Source organism: Lepisma saccharinum, chromosome 11 (genome assembly GCF_977018435.1).
Source record: "Lepisma saccharinum chromosome 11, izLepSacc3.1, whole genome shotgun sequence".
Taxonomy (NCBI): domain Eukaryota; kingdom Metazoa; phylum Arthropoda; class Insecta; order Zygentoma; family Lepismatidae; genus Lepisma; species Lepisma saccharinum.
This window is the reverse complement of record NC_139239.1, coordinates 72,919,128-72,943,325: the sequence shown is the minus strand read 5'-3', so window position 1 is coordinate 72,943,325 and position 24,198 is coordinate 72,919,128. Positions and strand designations below refer to the sequence as shown.

The 24,198-nt window shown below is 39.1% G+C and overlaps 2 protein-coding genes across 6 annotated transcripts in view; one reads left to right on the top strand and one right to left on the bottom strand.

Moving 5' to 3' along the window:
* The first annotated feature begins 1,624 nt into the window (after nucleotides 1-1,624).
* LOC145995313 (uncharacterized) lies at nucleotides 1,625-16,228 on the top strand. Of its 3 annotated transcripts, XM_083131921.1 has the most exons (3): nucleotides 1,625-1,680; nucleotides 14,334-14,583; nucleotides 15,864-16,228. In XM_083131921.1, the coding sequence occupies exons 1-3, from the start codon at nucleotides 1,636-1,638 to the stop codon at nucleotides 15,959-15,961; spliced, it is 393 nt and encodes a 130-aa protein (XP_082988047.1). In that variant the 5' UTR covers nucleotides 1,625-1,635; the 3' UTR covers nucleotides 15,962-16,228. The 3 variants fall into 3 exon arrangements, with proteins under 3 accessions (XP_082988047.1, XP_082988045.1, XP_082988046.1); XM_083131919.1 differs by lacking the exon at nucleotides 15,864-16,228 and having other exon boundaries at nucleotides 14,334-14,759; XM_083131920.1 differs by lacking the exons at nucleotides 1,625-1,680; nucleotides 15,864-16,228 and adding an exon at nucleotides 8,270-8,458 and having other exon boundaries at nucleotides 14,334-14,759.
* A 1,918-nt stretch (nucleotides 16,229-18,146) lies between these two features.
* LOC145995311 (uncharacterized) overlaps nucleotides 18,147-24,198 on the bottom strand; it is an 89,163-nt gene continuing 83,111 nt past the window's right edge. For 2 of the 3 annotated variants that reach the window (XM_083131917.1, XM_083131918.1), the window contains exon 2: nucleotides 18,148-18,844. In XM_083131917.1, the coding sequence (XP_082988043.1) occupies nucleotides 18,443-18,844 (402 nt within the window). In that variant the 3' untranslated portion in view covers nucleotides 18,148-18,442. Of the gene's footprint in view, nucleotides 18,845-24,198 lie in introns of all 3 variants that reach the window. The other variant, XM_083131916.1, reaches the window with a different exon arrangement.

Here is a 24,198-nt window from a genome sequence, read left to right as displayed (position 1 = left end):
CTTGGCTAAACATTAGTAATAGAAGAAAATACTTATTACTCACCTTGATGCACAAAATACTTAAGAGTGGCCCCCCAAGATACTTATTCGATAAGATTTGTTCTCGTAGAACTTCGGTCGAACATAATATCCTCAAGAAACACAATCTAAAAATCCCCAAACATAAAACCGCCACCTATAAAAAGTCCTTCATTGTTGCAGGGATAAGGGAATGGAACAAACTCCTGCACCATTGACTAACATTATTTGCCATCAAAGTTTTAAGACAAAAATAAAGAACTTACTATTGTCCCAACAACTACATTAACCTTCATATGTTAACAATCGCACCTGGACTTGCACATCATACAATGCATACCTAACACCGCCCCCCCCCCCCACCCGCACACACACAATGAACTACTGAAAACTTATTACTTATCTTTACACAGTAGTATATATACAAATCAATCCAATGTATCATTTTATTATTGTATAATCTTTATATTATCATGATCAATGCGGTTTTTTTTCTTTGTTTTTATTCATCTATTGTATCTTTGACAAATGTTGGGAAGAACGGACCACGAGGCCGAAACACGTCTGCTTAAATAAAGATCATTCTATTCTATTCTATTCATGACGAGTGAACACTAAACGTTTTGGAAATAGAAAACTCTCAAAATTGGAAATATGTGTTTGGTGTTTTGATCAGGTTATGATGATAGCAAACTATACTATCATAAAAGTCAGTTATGATTAAAGTCAGTTATGATATGATGCTTCGTCCTGGTACACCATTGTATTTAAAGTAGATGTGTATCATAACATTGTTATATGTGTATTAGTGTATTAACGGTTGTAATAATTGTACTGAATATACTGTATAGTAAAGCATCTCTAATAACCCAAAGAGAATAGAGTAGTTGCTATGTGGTTCAGAGACTTATCTGACTGGATCTTATTCTGCCGAGATTTCTAGTACAATTGGCATATGCATATTCTTCTTAGTCTAGTAGCACATTAAAATGCATAATGATGTCTCTTTTGTGAATCAAAATACACAGAAAATGCATCAAGGAGTACTTTTATCAGTTGCTGTTCCGTATGATGTACTAAAATACATCAGTACACAGATCAGACAGGATATTTTGAAAGAAACCAAGATTAATTGCACGTTTAACTGTGTCAATTGATGCATCAAGTGTACGTCGCCTTGGGGTTCCGGGTTCGATACCCGGTGGAGGCACACAGTGGTTCGGATCCCGCTTTAAACTGTAAGTCCAGTCCCGATTAGCCATACTGTGCATAAAGTGGACTTAAAACACAAATTCAATCGGCAGTCGCTTCATCTTGTTTAGGACTCGTTCATTCCCACCAAACACAAATGCAATAATCCACGTTTCTCATATCTAGAGAGGATCAAGTTATTTTTACCAACAGCCAATTCTTACCATTCCATTTTTTTTCCACACAAGTGCTTTTATTCTTCCGCTACAAGACCAGACTGGAATTAGATATGACTGATAGAAATCATCTGCAACAGGAAAAGTCCCATACGGGCAGGATGCACGTAGAAAGCTACACATGGGATTTTCACTTAATATAAAACAGGTGTTATGATTCACGCACGACTCATTAAGTGCTGCATTATAGATGGACACGAACATCCCTTTTCGAGGAGCCATGAGATACGTCTTGGTAAGTGAAACATTGCATTTACCGGTGAGATATCTTTGTCGTGATGGTTCTCTGTGGGATTTAATTATCAACTAGTACAGGCCAGTAGCCACGATTTTATTTCGGGGGGGGGGGTCATCCCTTATGAGCACGGGCGTCGCCGCAAATATTTGTAGAGGGGGTCAAGACATAGATAAAACCTGATTAGTACAAATAATAATGATAATAATAATTATTGTTATTTTGCAATAATAACTATTATAAGTTATTAAAAATATACCAATTTCAATCCAAATTTATTGTTATTATTACATAAATGGAGAGATTTTGTTACTCGATCAGTGAATATCTAACATTTTTCTTATATTTTGTACAGTTAGTGTACTGAAAATCATAGTTATTATATTTTGTTATTAACTTTTATACATTTTTTTTAAAAAAAAAGTCTTTAACAGTGATAAATTTTACTCATAAAGTTTATATTCTGTGACCTCTCACAAAGAAAACTATAAGATTTCGAAGCTGTGGATCCATTTATTCTTCGGATGAAATGGTAGAATATAAAACTGTAACCTGGTTCCTCTATTATACACTAAACATTTTTCGATGTAATGCAGTTTTTACTTTAGTTATAACTTTATTTCTGTTATTTCGGAGGTGGGAGGCTTCAGGCCCTTAGATGAGACCCGGGTTTAATACCATCGTGAGACATCGTTATGTCACATGGTTAGTTACCGTATGTCAGTGCATAGTCGTCGTGGGTTTTACGACATTGCAAAAAAGTGGGGAGCGATCCATTATGTGAAGGTTTTTTTTTAAAAAAAAAAATGTGCCGGTAACAATTGAACAGTCAAAACCGACGCACAAAATTTCTTCGTGACAGTTTAACGAACATTTTTCCGGTCTGAAAAACAAAAGTTAACACATCAGATTTTATTGGTTTGTGCATTAGGCTATAGTCGAAATATTACACTTGACAAAGTTTACTTGCGAAGTATTGACTGGCAATCTTCTGTGTGCGAAGATTCTGCGCCGCTATCGGACGCGTCGATGCCATGATTGCGCGATGAAAGGTTACAAACCAATGCCTCCCCCTTTAAATCCGGGCTGTAGAGCAATTTTAGTTCGAGTGGTATTTTTAAGTAATATACATTATACCGAAGTCTCGAACGAGGTCAAGAATCTCGAACACTAAGTCTTGGTCTCGTCTCGATTTCACAGAGGTCTGTCTCGTTTGACTTCTAACATTTTTTTTTTTTTTTAAATAAACTATAAGATAGTGACCCAAAGGTGGCCATAGTTAAGCTTCTAGGGCAATTTACAAATCTCTAATGAGAGAAAAATTTATGAAATTTAAGAAATAACTCTTATAACTAATTAACAACATGTAGGCATATAAATATTTTGTAAAATTGCTTGTAACTTTTTTTAAAAAAAAAATACAAAACCGTTCAATCTTATCCCAAGGTAGCTCATGAGTACCCCCTGCTTATAGTTTCGTTGAGAATGTTGCTTGTGCTCAAGAAAAAAATATTTATTCATGAATATTCATTCTTTTATAATTTATTAGAGAAGTGGCGGAGTGGTTACTTATTGAGCGACCCTCGTATTTAGAATGATTTCCCCAAGCTTCCATCTCTTGGCACTTTGGATTTGAGTTGTCCTGACATTGGGGAACATTCCTGGAAAAGATATTTTCTGTAGTATTCCGGGTTGGAGCAAAATTTTAGCTAATTCCACCCTACTAATTGTCTTCGAAATAAATAAAAGAAACACTTCCGAAAAAAAAAATCAATGAAGGATATAACATATAAATCCAACATAATAATAACATTTAGTGATTCATGAAGTCCGTGCAAATTTAAAATTATTATGTAATCTTTAACAATAAAACATTTTAATGTGAAAAGAATGTAAATTCCAGAGGCGAGTGTAACTTGTTCCCTAAGTCGCCCGCCATGGGATACCTTAGGAACTCGCCTCTGGACTACGTTTCTCAACAAAAATAGGTATCGTTCCTTTGACACAAAAAACATTTTTACAATTTAACTATGTGATCAAAACGATAATTAAACAAGCTTTCAAAATATGTATAAAATATTAACATTCGTTAATTTCAAGGACGTACATCCACATTTCTTACTTATCTTAAAATAACAACAAAAACGAATCTGCTCGATCCCTGACACAATAACTTACATAAAATGGCTGCTGGCAGCCCGAGACAGTTCGTTTTCTGCATGGTGCACCTGAGGGGAACTGGGTACATTGATGTAGTGCCATTTGTTAGCTTTGTGAAATACTAATATGATTTTCGTGAAGTGGGCCACCTTGGGGACTATGGCCAACTTTCGCTCACCTACCTTAACATTACTGTTTTTAGTCAACAATAACTACGTATTACTTAAAACATTATTGAGTATTTCGTGATAATAAATTGAATACTCACCTCCAGTTTTACAATAATCAGTTGTAGTGTACAAGTTAAACCTATGTTTTGATAGCAGGGGCGGGATGTGGTATAAAATGTGCTATCGTGTTGGGGGATGATCAATCTCTATTATTTATTGATATGATTTGTTTTCTGTACCACTACTTTGCGCAGCCATACTGCAACTCACTTTTTGTAAAGGCTACATTTATTGAGCAGAGAATCTAAAACACAGTGCTACATGAACCTTTATGGATAACAATATATTTTGAAAATGTTTAAAAGGAGAAATCACAAGCCACATTTTTAATGTAGGTAATAAATAGGTGGAAATATTATTATGATTGTTTTGGCGTCCTGCTTCCATATTGGTCGCCTGCACCCCAGAGAACGTTGGTTGACGTTGGAGCTGACACCTGGCGGGAAAAGTGACAACCATACTACTCTAGCCTTTCGATTCGAAGTGACAAGCGACACGAACAGCTCCTGTCTGTAGGAAAAGCATTCACTGCGCACACGCGATCAACAAACTGAGATGCACAATATTGAGAAATGTCGGTATTGCTGCTACAACCATTTTTCGTCCTCTTCTTCTTCTAAGAGAACCAAACCACCCAACTAGTCTAACCTAACCACCACACATTATTGACTACCCCCAAATGGCTACCAGCCAATGGCAATGCTTGAAACAGTTGTAGCAGCAATCACTACCATTGAGAAAACGACTCAGTCCAAGCGACCCGTGCGACTTGTCGTGTTACTTCGGTGTGTTCGAAAGGTTACGTTATCCGAAGGCTTGTTCCCAAGTAACACGTGTCCAGGGGCGGCGCCAGGAGGATGCGAAAGGGTGTTTACGCACCCCTTGATTTTTTCCGCACCCTCTTCAGCACCTCATTTTCAAAAGCTATGTTCGACAGTAAACACTAACTCTTACAATGTCATACTATGTAACTATGTATGTCGTCATGGACGTCCGGAAGGAGGGGCAAGGAGTGGCCATTCTCCCTCTGGAAAATGAATATCCGCCTAAAAGTTATAAATTTCACATATAATTTCATTTCAGTCACAGTAATTATGTTAATTATTATAAATTCGTTGAAGAAGTGATAATTTCAGATCGAAATAGTGTATTTTGAGGGGGCATCACTATATTGTGGGGGAAAATATGCCTCCTTTGCTCCCCGTGAAAAAATTACCTTGCTTGCCCCTCCCTGGAAAAACTCCTGCGGACGTCCATGTATGTCGTCATATTGAGGGTCGAATGTTAGGTGTTCAACTGAGATTACTGACACAAAAAGCAAGCATTGATCCTACTCTGAAAGAGAAGCCGCATTTACCTCCTTATACTGGCGGCAATCTCTCTATAAAGATCAGCGACAGTTATCTTTCTTTCGTCAACTCTTGTTAAGAATTTTTTCTTCAAATGGTCTGTTTGAGGTTTACAATAATTGGTTGGTTGGTTGTTTAAGTCCACTTTCTGTAGAGACAGGTTAATCGGGACTGGACCTACAGTTTGAAGTGGGACCCGAACCACTGTGCAATGTGTCTCCACCGAGCATCGAACCCGGAACCCCTTGATTACATTACTACTACACCATCGGCGGGGAAGTGGCGGAGTGGTAACGTCGTCGCCTTGTAATCAAAGTGTCCTGGGTTCAATCCCTCGTGGAGGTCCGTTGTACAGTGTTTCAGGCCCCACTTTAAGGTGTAGATCAAGTCCCAATTAGCCCATCTGTGCATAAAGTGGACTTAAAAAAAACTCCAACCTCGGTCTGGAAGCTCCGTAACAGCTAAGCGCTGCGTGAAAGAATTTTTTTCACTCTCGAGCGAACTCCTTCAACAACGCCTCTTACATAACACAAAATTACACATGGCGTTCACTTTTATAATAGATGCAACAGCCAGCGCCAATTTACCTGCAGGAAGCGGTAGCGCAACACGCAACTAACGAACACAAAGATATGCGTCCGTGACGTCACGCAGAAGTATTTAGAAGCTGGTTGGGTGTCTGTAGGTCACAAACTAGCAATGGCCTTCGCAGCGTTCTGGGTCGCCTTGAGATGGGTGGTGGTCAGCTGTGAACAGGGTTGCAACCTCGTGTGAGCGAGAAATCCCCTTCATGAAAGTGAAAGCGTTTCACTTCTATTTTCTTTCCCTGTCTGGTTGCAGATTTTCCCCCATCTATTTCCCTCTATGTGTTCATATCTTCCTCCATTTTCTTTCTCATTTTTGGACTTTGTCTATCTCACTTTCCTCTGCGAGCAAGGGGTCCCGGGTTCGATCTCCGAAGGACGTACATTGTACAGTGCTTCAAATCCCACTTTAAACTGTAGGCCCAATGCCGATTAGCCTATCTCTACATAAAACTGTATTTAAATTGATTCATTGATTGATTTGCTTTATTTACTTCACTTTTCTGCCACTTTTGGCTACTCGCGAAGATGAGGATAAATGGTGATAACATGAAATTGATGATAGGACAGTCACAAACACAAATGAACAACGTACAACACAAGCCCTGCAGAGGATAACAAGTGGCTGCGAGTCCAGACGCCAGAGCCTCGCTACTGTACTATATGGGATGTTGATATGTGGGTGCTAATGGGAACGTCACCCCTTACACCCCAGGAAGAGGCGTTTTTTTTGCCGCATCCCATATCGTTTTACCTCTACGTCTTCCAGTCTCCCGCTCTTTCTATCAGCTTCTCTGACTCACTCATTCTTCCCCTGCGCTTTCGTTTCCCTGTTACTCTCTCTCTCTCTTTCTCACATACACACACACAATATATCTCCCTCTCGCTTTCTCTCATTCCCTTTTTATCTGTATTTATTATAGCTCTTTTCAGTTCTTACGGCGGCCGGTCCTAGTCCTGCCAAGGGAAGTGGGAGCGGGGATTACGCAAACAGACCAACCAGGCAACAGCAGTGGTGCCGAGAGACACGACGCTGCCGGAAAAAGCACTACGTGAAACTCGTTCTATTGGCCGCTGCGTTTCTTATCGTGCTGGATTGGTCGCTTCCCCGCTCCCCACTTCCCCTGCCAGCTTCTAGAGCGCCTGCCGTAAGAACTGAAAAGAGCTATAGTGTCGGGGAATATATCGTCCATATCGCGAGGGATATTTTGGCGATATATATCGTGTCGGCCACACATCGTCACGATATTTTTGCGATATATCGTCACAACATTTTGGCGATATATATCGTGTCGGCGACATATCGTCACGATATCATGGCGATATATATCGTGTCGGCGACATATCGTCACAATATTTTGGCGACATATCGTCACAACATTTTGGCGATATATCGTCACAACATTTTGGCGATGTATATCGTGTCGGTGATATATCGTCACGAAATGTTGGCGATGTGTATCGTGGAAACGATATATCGCCGATATCACGATACGAAAAAATATCGTATCTTATCGTCTGTTACGATATCTTCTTGACGATAAGTCGCGATATCAAATTTCCGATATCGTCCATCCCTAGTATTTACCTATCTTCCTTTAGCTGTCTTCCCTTCCTCTTTGTCCTCCGTTCGTTCTCTGACTTCTTTGTCGTCTTTCTCTCTCTCACTCTCAGTTCCTCTCTGTCAATCTCTCTTTCTCGTCTCCTCCCTCCATCTGCCTTTCTTTGTTTCTATCCCCTTTGTAATCAAGAAGGCCTTGGTTCGATACCCGGTGGAGGGACATCACTATGTTCGGTTGCCACCTCAAACAGTAGGTCCAGTCCCGATTAGCCTATCTGTGCATCAAGTGGACTAAAAATCTCAAACTTGGATTCACCAAGCATCCTTGTTGATCAGGGTTAATCTAGAGAGGTATTGGATATGATTGTCTATATTTTCTGCCACTTTTGGCTAATCGCGAACATGATCGCATTTTTTTGATTGTGATTGTCTTTGTGTGTCCCACTGTGAAAAGTTTCCCCAAATGAATTCTGGAGAAATATTGCTGAGAGAGTGGAATGTCTAAAATTTAACCATCGACAGGTTCACTTAACCTTACAATAAAACACATGCGTTGTTTTAATATCGAAAAAATATTCCTTCCACAACGAAAGTGTTTCAAAAGGGAAAATTCCCTACATCTAGTAACTTTTTCTTACATCAGCAACACTGGCATGAACCTGCACGAGACGTATTTACGACATCCTGATTTCCGAAGGAAGCTGACAATGGTACAGTGTGAATTACGCGAGTGACTACCTGGTGACAGTTCCTCCTGTCTGTTTACAATTGTTGACAGCGCCGGTGGCATTGTTGTGCGACATTGTTGATCTGCCCAACCTTGGACGAATTTGGAGAAAAGGTTGACTCTTATTTCTTTATTTTCATGAGATGTTTTCTTCCTCGAGAATACAGGTATGTTGTGCCATATGGAAACCAATCGTATGTTTACATTGAATTCTTTGGATATATGAATTGGAATAAGTCAATTAGTACACGAACCTTTCAAGGTTATTTACTTTATTAGCTGATTACTTTACTAGCATGAACAAATATAAAATACAAATGCAATGGAATGACTGGTGCAAAAAAGAACTACGAAATAATACAATCTATAAGTGGCATGCTCAAGTCAGTAATCAAAGACCTTGGTATCAAAACATGAATCTGCCTCCGTCAGTGGTTGTTTTTATATTAAGAATTAGCTGATTACGCGGCGTTGCCCGGGTATTTATTTATCCCAATCTTGTATTAGACAGGAAAATAATGAATTCTAACTATAGTGCAAAATGTAACTAATTTTAAATGGGATAGTGAATGTCACCAATTAGCTTAGCGACTCCGAAAACTATAGCTTCGACACTAATCTACGTCATTTTTGGCATTTTATTTTCCACCCCTCTCACCCCCCATGCCGATAGGTGATGAACTTGGAGTTGAACCGCATTGGCAGTGTCACGAAAACTATGGATTCCATTCACAACACAGCCTGAATGTTATACAACCCGGGAAACACTATCGTTGTGCGGATTGCATAGGGTCACGGATGTCTGTTTGTGCGGAATTTAATATCGGTGGTTCTCGTTTATTTTTACATGTCACCCCTTCCCAGCCACACCCCTAGGGGTGCCAGGGGTATCTTACCCCCACAGTATTTCTTTCCAGGTTGCAAGTGATACGCGTACCAAGTTTGGTTGAAATCGCTTCAGGCGTTCGAGAGTTATGCCGGAACAAACAAATATACACACCCACCCACACACATACATCCATTTTTATATATATAGAAGATAGATTATATATTTATAGTTTTAGAATTTGAACTTTTAAAATTTACAGATTACAGTTGCAAATTACAAATTTCAAAAACAAAGTAAACCGCAGTTACTTCTTTTAAAAATTGCCTGTTACTGTGGAAGTAACAAGCTCATTTCTCTCAAGATTGAGTCAAAATCCGGCCAGAGCATGGGCATTTATTTGATTTGATTCATTGAATTGGTTTATTTTACTTCGATTTTCAGCCACTTTTGGCTAATCGCGAAGATGAGGATGAGTGATGATATGATGAAATTGATGAAGAGACACTCACAAAGAACACCATGCCCAGGTCGGCATTCGAATCTGGGGCCCCTGTGGCATTCATTTGAATTTGAGTTGGAATTGTTGCTTGAAGTCCACCTTATGCACAGATAGGCTAATCGGGACTGCGCTCATAGTTTAAAGTGGGATCCGCACCACTGTGCAATGTGGCTCCACCGGGGTATCGAACGCGGGATCTCCTGATTACAAGGCGGCGACGATCGGTGCTACTTTGCACCGATGTAAATATGTCATCATTGATCCGATATTTCAGAGGAAAATCCCCGCTCACAATTAGGAATTAGAATCAGTGCCGGATCTACAAGCCGCAAAACCTCGCAGTGCAGGGGGGCCCTCAGTCATTGACATAGTAGAGGGTTCGTATATGCGTATGTAAAAAATAAACGTAGTTACTCAGGGGTACAGAGACGAATACAAGTAAAGGTAATGATAAAGTTCCCTGTGCATATAGCACCGTGCCATGAAGGCACATTTAGGGTATGTGGGCCCCACATATTTTCTATGTCGGCGATCTTGGAGTTGATATGATTAGAACCACGCTGCGGCCGCCTTTATCCCCCCTCCCTCACTCGGAGGTACCAATTGTTTTGAGGCTAGGTGAGCCCTAGAGCCGCTTTATACGGGGACAAAGCCGGGAAAAATCCGATCTTGGATCATCCACCCGGGGTTTCACGCGCGTGGCAATCAGACTAGAATCAAACCAGGCTAGAATGACATATACAGGGTGGGCACAAAGTCGCTTTCCCCAAAACAAGTAATTCTTCATTTATTGGGGAAAGCGACTTTGTGCCCACCCTATATATATTAGGGCTGAGCCGATACCACTTTGATCCGATGCCGATACTCTCACCGATTCCCGCCTATACCGATACTTGAAAATTGCAATAATTAAAATTTGTTCAAAATATTGATCAATATTGGTATGTAAATATTCTTCTCTGCATCAACTTACCAAGAAATTTGGTTTAGAATATTCAAGAATTACAAGAATATTAAAATAGAAGTTATGTAATCACAAAATAAAGTGTTTCGACCAAAATTGGTGCAAATTTGGTGCACGGACGAAATAGATAATTGTCTTATGTTGAATTACTACATCAGTCCTCCAAGTTGCTATGGAAATTTCAGTTCAAGAAATTTCTAGAAAGTAGCGTGACCAACCAATTTGTGACTTTTAGTTTCTTTCTTGGCTTACCGACTCTCCTCAACTATGAACTATATTTCAAATACTTACGTTTTATCATCAAATTGCAGTGTAAATGATGCCCCCAAAATGTAAAGAGTTTTGTTTGTTCAGCTCTGAAAATATAGTTTCGATAGATTTGAAAATATATGCAGAATTTGGAGAGAAAATAAATTATTGTTATATATTGAAATGTATTGGCCGATTTTTCAGATGCAATTATCAGATTTGCCATGAGAGATATGTAAAAAACATAAAAAACATAAAGTCAATCGCTTCGAATTTATTTTACTTATCGTGACCACAGCATTGGTGATTTGCCCCCACTTATATCCGTGGCTCCTCCTAAACCTTACACTATATTTTGAAGTCTTTATTTCAATTTTATTGCTCAGCAAATTCTCTAAAATTCACGGGATATTCGGGACATATACAGGGTATTCATACCTAATATGATATTAATTTTATTTATTTGTCTGAATACTTTTACGCTGAACACCCTATATTTGAGGAAGACATGATGGGGGACAAACACAACATGTCTAACTTCTTACCTGGAATTCGACCCTATGAACTCTGATATCGTAACATTTGGCTGCCTCGAGAATAAAGAAGAAACAAAGCAACACGTTTCTACAACGACCGGTTTCTTACCATTGCTTGTTCGAGCATGGCGAAAAACGTGATGTCGGTTTCACCTATGTATTGGGAACGGACTTTGGTTGCGACACGAGAAATGCAAACTTTTTCTCTTTTTTTGCACAAAAGAAACGCACTCGCACAAAAAGGAAAAGTCTAGCCAATGTTTTTGTTTTTCTGCTTCAGGAAATTACTTTCTTAACTTTGCACCCTCCCCCTCCTCTCCCCTTTCTCTTGACGTGTTGAAATGAGTCGAGATTGCTACTCAGGAACAAATATTTCACCTTTTGTCGAGAAATTCGCCACACAAAGTGACCGATAGCATCGCGAAAATTTTACCTAAAGCTTCTTTTTTTACGCGGCGTCAATCGTGCGTGTATAATGATATCCCAGGAGGAAGTGGCATGACTTATCCTCTTACGTAAGGCACCGGCACAGACCGCGATATCCAATCTGGATATTAAATTCATTGCAATAACGGTTGCCGTATCTTTTCTGGTTAAAAATATAAATGCCTGCGTTCCGCAAGACGTGACTATCCTCTTTTAGAATATAAGCCTAACGAGGTTGATTTCATTGATATGGGGCAACCTGATCTCGGAGTAAGTTACTCTAATGGGGTTACTTACCCAAAAGCTTTCTCTCCCTCCAAAACATTCCTCAGTTGCATTTCTAATAGTGACGAACCTTTAAAGAGTAGAACTAAGGCATGGCACCTAGGCGAGACAAGTAGGTACAAGACTTCACAATCTCGTCATTCTTTCAGTGAACCATGCTTCTCTGGTTCTCGGTTTCGTTTCGTTCTGCAAGCACCATTCTCGTCTCGACTTCAAGTGTTCACCCTCGATTTCGGATTCCAAGGGTAAGATTGCATTTTCAGTTCCAAAAGCAACCTTCTTGTTCAGTGAACGTTTCAAATTGCCTGCTTACTTTAGGGTCTCGCTTTTCTCACACCTAATCAGCAACCGATCGATTACGTTTCGGCCTTCAACGTAAATATGCGAGTAGGTTAGGCAGGTCAAGTTTGGTGCAAGGTCTTACCACAGCCGTAGGTTAAAAATGTTAAATTGTTGCGTTAAGTGGAAAGAAAATTAAACTGTGGTAAGAATAATAAGTGGTGAAACATGTTTTACTGCCACAGATTATTCAACTTTCCTCAAATGATGTTCAATGCTGAAGAGAGTTATATAATTACTGCATTATTTATGCTCATTTGCATTATATTATATTCTAAGCGCATATACAATTATACACAGCAGTGGTCCGTTAACCATTTGTATTCCGTGTGAGTGACTTAGGTGGCGTTTAGTTCGCTGCATTTTTTGACGGTAGTGATTCCTGCTACAACTGTTTTAAGCATTGCCATTGGCTGGGAGCTTTGTGGGTGTCTCACTTATCGCACACAACTTAAACACCCATGGTGGTTAGGTTAGACTTGTTGGTTTTGGTTCTCTTAGAAGACGACGAAAAATAGATATAGCAGCAATACCGACCTTTTTTTGACACTGTCTGTACTCATGTGTCTAGTTAGTTACAAATTGCAACACTGAGTCGTCTACTTTGTTGATATGATGTCACGTAGTGTATTTGGTTTAGGTAACGTTTGCATTACGTTTTGGAACGGTGTACAGTGTGGTGTATGGTAACATGGCATGTACAGTCACCGGCACTAAAAATGGAACACCTATGTCCTGATATGCTCGCTTCCCTGAAAGGTGTTATGAATGTTGCCTAACACTAAGGACAAACGTGGATTTTAATAGCAAATTTTCAATGCTAACTTCAACCACAGACGTATGATTTTACCGGATTTGTCCTAGGTTCCACCGGCAAAAGAAATGCCACCTGAAGACGAGAGAAGACGTGCTCTCTTGAAACGTAGTGTTAGAATAAGCATAGTTTATAAGCACTAGACAATAGATAATGTTTAGTTAACATTGTATGCTGACAATGTAAATGATCCCTTTAGAACGAAGCAACAGGCTCGTTCCAGTGTATTGCCTCAACGGCGCATTCTACTCAGTGTGCGAATTATCGGGAGTGTTGTCGGGGATTTCTCCCCCACAAAAAAAAATATTCCCGGCAAAGGAAAATTACTTTCATCCCTACCAGGAATGTTTTTATCCCCCTCAAACAAAATGGAATTGAAACCATACAGTATACCATTTCTTAACTGTGCAACAAGCACAATTGAAAAATCATTCATGTACATGCCTAGTCATCAAATATTTACCTGCGGGAATATATGCAGCCTTGTGGATTAAAGGAGGACACCATTCTGCAACTGCCCAACTTGACTAAGCCGAGACAACAGCAGACTGTCTTCCACTTCAGATTTAATGGCATAGTGGCTGATATCTTACATGTATTCAAGTGATCACAAGGGACTTGTAGGTAGATGAGATGGACATTAAGTTTGAGCTTGGCAGTAGAAATTACGTCAAACTTTCGGTGTTACTAGTTCGATAGCTCATTTTGTGTATGAATTAAGATTTTCTTAGAATGTACACATAGTCTTTCTAAATTACATAACATCTAATGACCTAGGATTGACCCAATGTTCTAAGATAACATATACACATTTGTATACCCAAAAAACCTACATCCCAAAATCAAATCACAAATACGCCACTGAGTGGGTATCGCCCTCAAAGCAAAATGTTTAATTCGCACACTGATTCTGCATTCAAAACTCAAGCACATTCGATTAAGAACTACATATATACAACTTTCACCTCTTTCGCTATCTACACTAATAACGAAGTCGTCTTATGGTACCGGCACTTTAGAATCAGCCTGTATAATATTCACGTTTTGACCTAGAATAAAATTCTGACGTATATTAACATTGCAATGTATTTATCTTTTCAGGCAATCTTTTACCTGATCACCATAGCATTCGGGGCATCCGAAGCTGTGCGTGTCTACAGTCTAACAGGCGACCTAGCGGGCCTAAACGGAATAGGCGCTCTGATGAAGAACAACGACGCCTACATAGCTTCGCTGAAAGGATTCGGCTCCACTGTCGGCGGTTTTGGACCAGTGACATTTCCTGACATGGGACCAGTGATTCCAGTGAAAATGGGAGGCTCCCTTGGCAGCAGCACTGCGATGTCAGGAGGTAGTTCACTTGGTATAAGATCGCTCGGAAGATTCAGTTTGTTTGGGAGTCCGTCGGGGTATGGAGGGTTGTTCACGGGGTATGGAGGGAATGCTGGTATCTTCAGATACTTTCTATAAGTTTCTTGGGGTTTAAGGTACCTTTGTAAAAAATATTGTACATAAGTTATTTTATTAAAAAAAACAGAAAAGAGAAATAAATTCATTGTGCTGTTTTGGTCTTGTTACTTCGTGAAGTTTGGCCTGGAACAGTATCCGCCATTGTACTCTACAATGTTGCCAGGCCGTGCGCGTAATACAAGAAAAAATATCGAACACATAACACTAACCAAACCAGAAACACCAAATACTTTAACACAGTATATTTTGTTTTGCAGTGAGTCAAAGAAGAATGTAATATTATCAGGTTGACTTTACCTGGTCATGACTGCCAAGTATCTTTAAATTACCCTAAAAATTCAGATATCTCATAGTGGGTTAGTGTCCACCTTTGCTGACATGGTGGTGACGCCACTGCCTGCATCAATAAATACTACATTTTGCTCCTTAATTAAATCAATAGACGACGTTAATTTACCAAACATGTATATCGGGAAAATTATGACGCAATAATACACATTGCCCATTGATATTTAACGACTCTATTACGACAAAAGCAATAAACATTGTCCATTTTCATTAAACGGTCCTAATGTAAGATAAAATAATTATTCAGGTTCAATATCTTATACACTTCTGCAGGTATTTCAGTCTGCTTGCTTGAAGTAGGCTTTCGATTAGATGTTATTTCACACCCAGCGTTTATTATATATTTCTCAAAAGAAGTCTGTTGTGTTCATATGTTTTGATTTCATACCGATACCATTGGTGTCCCTGTCACTGATTTCACATCGAGTTCAACTGTCTCTAATCTTTGATTTGTCTGGAATTCTTCATTTTATGACTCAACCAATACTTTTAATTCAATCAATCTTCATTTTATGTCGAAACATGTAAATAGTGTTCCTAATCTTTGATTTCACATCTAGTTCAACTGTCTCTAATTATTTTTTTTTCACATCGAGGTCTGCAGTGTCCCTAATCTTTGATTTAACATTAAGATCCGTAGCGATCTTTGACATTTCGTAGTCAACTTGTAATATAATTATATGTACCCAAGCAATAGCCCGTTATTGAAATCTTAAGTGAATTAGAGGAAGCGAGTCCAAATGTTTTGACAGGTATTGTTTCAGGATAAACTTCTCATGAGCAGTAATTCACTGAAAGATTCTTCTTTCGTAGGTCTGATAATGGAACATTTCTTTCTGCGAACGAGCAGACGGATGAACAGAAGAAGAGGGAGTACGAGGAGAAGAATGTCTGACACTCAGAACTATTAAAAACAGGATACTGTGCTTAGTCGTACATTAGCATGACTGAGGTATACGTATCCCAAACCAGTATTACAAATCTAATTAAATACAATGTAAATGTTTTTAAAATAATCTTTCTATGAGGTGTAGCCATTATAGAGTAGAAAGAATATGCAATGACTTCAAAGAAAGTGGCTGTACGTATACGTTTATCGCTTCTACATTAACTGATTACTCATCAATCATCATCTTCATTAAGACGCTCGCTAAACAAATAATAAATGTCTACATAAATATTATGTTTTTTAATGCTTTAACTACATACGGAGTGGTCCAAAAGTCCCGGAACGGTCACATATCGTGAGAAATACAGTACACATCGAATCGGAAAACGAAAAAATACGTGTTTAATAAGTGAAAGAAAGCTATTCAATGATATCACACTTGATTCCCCGCCCACGTGAAAATTTCATAAAACTAAAAAAAAAATTCAAAGGGACGCTCTTCCCCCTAATTGAGCTAGAGTGGAAGCGATACAGATTCGGAATCTGCACGTCAAGACCTTTCAATAGTAGACCCCTTCCATATACTCTATTGAATCGCCATATCTCCGTTCCTAATTGAGCTAGGAAGATGGTTGATAGCTCGTTGGACTCGGAATGAAGTCCTCTTTCCGATTCTTCAATACAAAATGGGGATTTCCATTTAAAATTTCACAGTTGCCCCCCCGCCCCATCCCCAGGGGGCGGGGGTGGGGAATCAAGTGTGATATCATTGAATAGCTTTCTTTCACTTATTAAACACGTATTTTTTCGTTTTCCGATTCGATGTGTATTTCTCACGATATGTGACCGTTCCGGGACTTTTGGACAACCCGGTATGAACTTAACATTTTATAGGCTTTAATAATCAGATGAACAGACTTCATAGTGTTGTGGAGTACAGTCATGTAGACTTCTAGATTGTAACAATCCCATTCAAAGTCAATGTGATCGTTACAATCCAAAAGTGTCCTTAGTTAACTGTACATTAAATGTCGTAATTTTATAAACAAAAGATTGTCAATGACCATGTGTTTTGAGTTTTGGCGTCATATGTTTCAAACGTTAGAGTGATCTTGACAAAGACCAAACTTCTGAGAATCCTACCACTGCAATATCGGGATTTCGTACCAAAGTTATGAAATAGACTATGATGTCAGTTACTCTGAAAAGTTATATAGTGTACTTTGGAGGCTCCTACGTATGCGCAAAAAAGGATCTCTCTCTCAGGTGCATGCTGCGCAGTAATATGCGTTCTGGTTATCTATGCTTGCGCAGAACTAAGGGGGGTAGGGGGAGAAGTTTTCATTGCTGCATCCGATGAGCGACTGGTTTTGATATGAATGTTCACATAATATATGCTTCTATGTTATTTACGTCACTCTTCTACGTATTGAGTTAATCGCGACGATGAGAATGAACCATTAAATGGATTATAGGACAAACACAATGATACATCCATGCTTTCATCAGGGTTAGAACGTCACGTCTGGCTTCGTAGAGCATGATGCTGACCACTACGCCATGGAGGCCGGTGAAAGTCACTAGTATTGTAAAAAATAAGTACAGTACATTTGCGAGTTGAGTCAGAAATAACTAAAATGTGAAATTAAAAACACCGCGACAAAGATTGTAACCTTTATTGATTTCCTTGCAGTAATTAAGAATTCCAATTTGACCTGTCTTTAGCACAGTGTTTCACCATAAAATGAATTGCATAGTATTCGTGTCCCGATGGATGTCTGTCTTTTAATCCAACTCTTCCATTGACATCATTATACTTATCTGCGTGGTAAAAATACCGAACCTAACTTTATGTGGCTTTTCTACGTCTTTCAGTATAAGAGAATGTATTTTTAATTAGTGCAAATGCATTGGAGAATAAAGTCAATAACGATGCATTTCTCAAGGATCGATTCCATTACAATTTTTCAGACGTCTATGAACTTCTATCTAATTACTACCCACAACTCCAAAATGTAAGAGAAATTTGGAAGTTTGTAGTGAACATAAGTTTAACGTATCAGGACTTGTCTCGTCAGTATGATCAAGTAGATCGTAGATTGATGCAACAAGAGGGCAATAAGTCGAAAAATATTAATTTGATTTGTTTTTCAGGAAGAAACAACCAATGCAAAGAATAACAAAGGAAAATTATGTACTTTTTTCTACAATTAATACACGTTATCCGGATAAACAGTGTGTATATTTACAATAATTTAAATCTTCACAATCTGCACAAACAAGAGTAACTATTTGCACATTTCAATCACTAGATTCATTGGCAGCAATACATGCAATCATTTCACTCATCGAAAACACACATACACGTTATACACTACAAAGAACGTATAAAAATATTTTTTAAAAAAGGCATTTTCTTCCAGTCTGGAGCTTCAACGAACTCAGGCACACACGAAAACATAAAGCAAGACTATTTTAAAGGAACAACAGGAACATACGTTGATTAGTAGAAGAACATTTTACACAAAGCCTCTCTCGTGTTCTTGAATCCACCAAAAGGATCATTAAATCTATGTGGGTTTACAACTTTGCCAGCCGTGTCCACCTCGCCCACAAAATGCGCCACTGAGCTCACACCGATCGACGCTTGATAGGGAGACATCTGTTTGGCGGACTTAGAGTATGGTCCGCCATCTTCCCATGATTCCCCGCTGTGGTCCCATGATGCTCCGCTGTGCCTCCACGATTCGCCGCTATCTTTTGAATTGCTGCGGCCATGACCAAAATGTAGATTGCGTTCCCTGTGGCTCCCGAAAGGAACGCTTCTTGAATATATCCCTCTGCTGCACGGAACGCATTCGGTGATTAGGATGTTAGAGGTCAATAAAATCGCGTAGACACTAATCTGCAAAGAAAGACAAGAAAACTGTAGAAGTGCTCGGTCACCCTACAAGTAAAACACAGTTAATGTAGTATTATGTGGATTTTGTTTTTCAGTTTTAAGCATTTTCCTGAACTTTAAACGTTTCCAAAGTGTTTAACACATACTCATTCTCAGTTTTTAAGCAATATGTAGTCTAAAGAATACGCTACTAACATACTTTTATATGTTAAAAGGGTCATTCGGAAAGTATAACTTCTGTTTGGGTATAAAAGAAGCACAAGGACATTGTGACAGTTTTTATATATTATATACAACTGAAAAGAGACAACTCTAAGCTATTTTTCTACATAAGCACCGTTTCTGTTGAGACAATTATCTTATGGGCGAACAAGGTTTACAATACCCATGTCAAAGAAATCTGCCGCCTGTGCATTCAGCCATGCAGTAACACCCTCTCTCTGCTAACACTGTCCGTGAGCAACTGTGTTTTGGGACAGAAAAGGGATACTGTTGGTGGAGTTCCTGGAACGAGGCACAACAATCAACGCCAAGTGTATTGTGAAACCTTGAAGAAATTGCAACGAGCAATTCAAAACAGGCGACGTGGCGTGTTGAGTTCTGGCATTATTCTCGTGCATGAGCGCTCGCCCGCATACAGCTGCTCGAACCAAGGACCTTCTCCAACATTTTCAGTGGGAATTGTATGACCACCCTCCTTACATCCCAGATTTGTCCCCTAGCGATTATCACCTCTTTCCACAAACGAAGAAGTGGCTAGGGGCACAGCGCTTCAACAATGACCAGGAGCTCAAGGACAGTGTTACTGCATGGTTGAATGCACAGGCGGCAGATGTGTTTGACATGGGTATTGTAAACCTTGTTCGCCGATATAATAAGTGTCTCAACAGAAACGGTGCTTATGTAGAGAAATAGCTTAGAGTTGTATCTTATATAATAAAAACTCTCACAATGTCCTGGTGTTTCTTTTATACCCAAACGGAATTAACTTTCCGAATGACCCTCGTATTTTTAAAATCAATCAAACCATCCTGTAAAATTTAGTTATGACTCAGAAATGAAAAATTGAATTCACAGCTGCCTTTCTTATCACAGTTTTTTCTACAGGTAGTTAATCATTTAACAGAACACACATCAGTACATTGAGTTGTAATTTTCTTGGCAATGAGGCAGGCCCGTAACTTTGAAGGACCAGGGGGTTGAGTCCCCACAGTGTCCTGGACGAGCTCCATCTGATGTTGCATATAGTGTTCATTATTTTTGTAGTTGCGATTCATAATAAGTGTAAGTTTCTTTGTTCACGGATTTAACAACAAAATGGCGGGGATAAAATCCTGTGTTGTGGAGCGGGGTGGGGGTGGAGAGATGAGGTAAACGAGCTTCACAAGGTTGGTTGTCTTATATTCTTAACCATCTTTTAAAATTTTAACCGCAGTAGATCTTCGGTTCAAGTCCCGTCCTAGTCAAAATAACCGTATTTGAAACAATCCCTCCTTCCCGATCAAATCCAACTCGCTTTCTATCTAAAGTAAAAAAAGGTAAAGTACTCCCCTGTGCTTTGCACCACCCCATGAAGGCGTATAGGGGGTGTGGCCCCACACTTTCTTGATCTAGGCCGAGCTGGGGGTGATGTAATCAGCACCACGCCCCTGACCGCCATTTACCCCCCAGAGTTTCCTCCAGGTACCCACTTTATACGACGCTGGGTGGTCGCCGGAGCCGCTTGAACAGGTTGCACATGAGGTTGAAGACTTTTAAACTACAGCTTCTCATGACGACAGTACAGAATGATTCAAAAGTCGTTCGAACTGAACTACCGGCTACTACATGTAGCTATAAAATCTCCATGATTTGTTCAGCCTCCTGCACCATTGACGCACGAAAGGAAAACGAACTTTGTAAGTCCTTTTCTCTGCTCCATTAATGCTACAGTTTCAAGAAGGGTTCCAATGCAATGTGCCACAACTAAAGAACGAACAGATGACCTATTAATTATAAGTGAGCAACGTTAGTAACTTCGCTGACTGGTATCATGAGATATTGTATTGTACGACCAATAACTATTGTGTGTGTATGCAAAATTTTGTAATTATTCGGCGGCTTATACTAAGCTAGAAACATTAGAAATTCAAAGGTTTCTACTAGATGCGGAGAATTAATATAATATTGTGTGGTGTATCCAATTTTCTTGTCCATATTGAATCAGAAACCCACAAAAAACGTTAGCAAAATAGAAAAAGTCAAATTATTCTCTAATGTTTTTACATATTGTTGGCATATTCTTTTGCAGTAATTTAAATATTTCTCTCCTCTTGCCCTAAAATTTCCTTTAATGTTACGTTTGTGAAAACATTATGTTACAATAACTGTGAAAAACTACCAAATATTTGCATTCACAGTAAATTTATCCTATATAAATCTACAAACTTCCTTTTCTCCTCATAGGTGGCAGTGTAAAATCATATTAATTTGTAGATCAGAAAAAGTACAGAAATCTAAAAGATAATTCATTTAGAAATATAAATTTAAATATACTACTTTGGAGTAAAAACCACAGGATTCCATATTTAGATATTGTCGTCTCATATCTTGCCTACTAAAATGTTATTATTCTGAAAACAAATATTTTACTTCCTTTATAAAAATCAAGCTACATTTGCTTTTCAAATTAATCTGAAGAATTTAGTTGTTGCAGCTTTTTTATAAAATATTACCAGTTTAAAGTCCGAAAGTTGATTCATTTGTTTAATTTAAAATATTACCAGTTTAAAAGTCAACGAGTTGAATGATGGTTATATTTTCTAAAACTTACCACATTATAAAGTCTAAAAGTTATCTGCTGTTTCTATTTTCTTGTTTTTTAATTGCCAATTTAAGAAAAGAAATTGAAAGTTGATTGTTTTAATTTACGTCACTTTGCTGTTACTTCTTGCTCATAGTAAAAAAAAGTTTTCTATATTTTCCTCAATTTGAACACCGGTTATCTCCACGAGGTTAAAAATAATAAAATATAGTAGTTCATGTGAAGAATGGCCAGAATAAATATTATTAATGCAATTCTGAAATGTTAATTCATAGGAAGAAATTCGGTGCTTCGCCCTTCAATTCGAACACTACTGATATAATGTCTATAAGCACAATCATACACCCTTGAAATTATAAGGGGTGCCCAGACTTTTTCGCCAAAAATAAACTTTTCCGGGGGGAGGCAAACAAAACATTTTGCAGGGGGGAGGGAAAGGAATATATTGTGGCAATGCTTAATTTTGAATTAGTTCAAAATGGAAAAGGGAATAACATTTATTTTACTTTTCCAACGTAACAAAAAAAATAATTAATGAAAATGTTCATGTTTTGTTTTCTATGAAGAACCAGTTCCCCCTGCCCACCTCCCGGATACGCCCATGACGCCCGTGATGCGTACTACCGGATAGGACCTCGTGTTTTCAAGGTTCTCGGTCTTCCGGGAACGTAAATTTGAATCAAGATTCTAAAAGGTTAAAAAGGGGGCAAAAAAACAGATTTTCTTTTAAGAAGTCAGAAAGGTGCTCGCGATATTTGTTACTACCTTTAAATATCGATGCATGAATTGAGCAGGTCTACCCGATGGCGCAGTTGTCGTCATCGCCTTGTAATCAAGGGGTCCCGGGTTCGATACCCGGTGGAGGCACATAGTGCTTCGTATCCCACTTTAAGCTGTAGACCCTGTCCCGATTAGCCTTACTGTGCATAAAGTGGACTTAAAACACCAAATCAATTAATACAACTCCAAGCATGAATTGAGCGAAAGGATTGGTCATCCTATCGGCTTCTCTGCTAGCATGATCTCGTGTCCATAGAGTACCAACGTCATGTTATACGACAGAAAAAATAAATGTCAGTGGCAATGAATCTGCAGTGCATGGCTGCATTCCAAGATAAAATACGTTTTCGAAGAGTGCATAGCGGCGAAACAAAGTCTCAAAGGTCAAATTCTGTCTGTGGTTCACGATAAAACCCTGTTTATATACGAGCCTCTGTGGTCCAGTCTGGAAGACCCCGGTTCGACTACCGAGCTGGGTGGTAAATTTTCAGACTATGTCCCTTAACAGAGGGTCTCACTTAGCAGAGGCGAGGCGTCCGGTCATCGGGAGATGCGGCGATGACAAAGCAAAATATTAAAAATATTGCTTTTTAAATATTTTAGGGAAGAAGAAAAATTAAATCAGAATATTCGCATATTTGAGCGAAATTAGTCAAGTAACACCATTAAACAGCTATAAATACGGAAGCGATTCGCTAAGTTTAGCGCATCGAAAGGAGAGCTCAGTTCTACACCCCCTCCTCCCGTGCCCAACCGTCCCGCTGCGTTTCCGTTGAGTGCAATGATGTCAGGCGGGCCAGCTCATCGCAGCAGGTCTGCGAATCCAAGGTCCTTCGACCGCTTTTCCCCCGCTTTTGAAGGTCTGGTCATGAGAGACCTTTTTTTTCAGCCTCCTTGTTTACAAATACGGCAGGGTTTCTGTGACATCAAGATGAAACTTCTCAGAATGTCCAGCACTGTAAAGCATGCAACGCTCTTGTTTTTTAAGAGAAAACAAAACATATTGAAGAGCATCGCAACGCAACTTACACAGAATACATGATGAAAGTAATGGCGAATAGAAAAAAATATAAGTAAGCAAAAGCATAAATTTCCCCACGGTTAGTGCTAGAAAGAACTGAAAAAAAAGCAGTTCTGGATCCATTCTATTTTCTTCATAGTATTTCTTCTTTTCATTTTTTTTGGATCCTGCGGTTCAAATATCGATTTTTAGGGGGAAAAAATGTTCTTGGTTTACAAAACACGAAGTACTTCCTGCTGTTTTGTGTTTACTATGCTTACAAATGACAAGATTGATCAAGATTTTTGTTCTCGGGGTGATAGACATACTCAAACAGAACATTTTTCCTAACATATCTTACTTTCACACCAGGGATGGCCAAAAATATCAGGATTCCGGAAAATCTAAAAATCTCGATTCAAAAATTCTACTTTTTTTAGAATAGATTTAGCCATCTCTACTTCACACGTCATGTACGAACACTGTTATCATCATTATCAATGTAGAAATGCCCCCTCTCCCTTCCCCTTTCCGGCTTGAAAGATTGACCCTGACGTTTGGCTAGTCTTGCGATGACTGCATAAAAACGTCACGCTTCGCCACTGTCACTTAACCTTTCATCAATGAGAGCCTGGAGGGGGGCAAAGGCGGCGGGAGCGTTGTGCTGATCACATCGCCTCTATGGCCGAAATTGAAAATGTGTGGAGCCCTACCTATAAATCCCGTCATGTGCGTTCATGGCACGGCGCAATGCTCAGGGGATGTTTTCCCCTT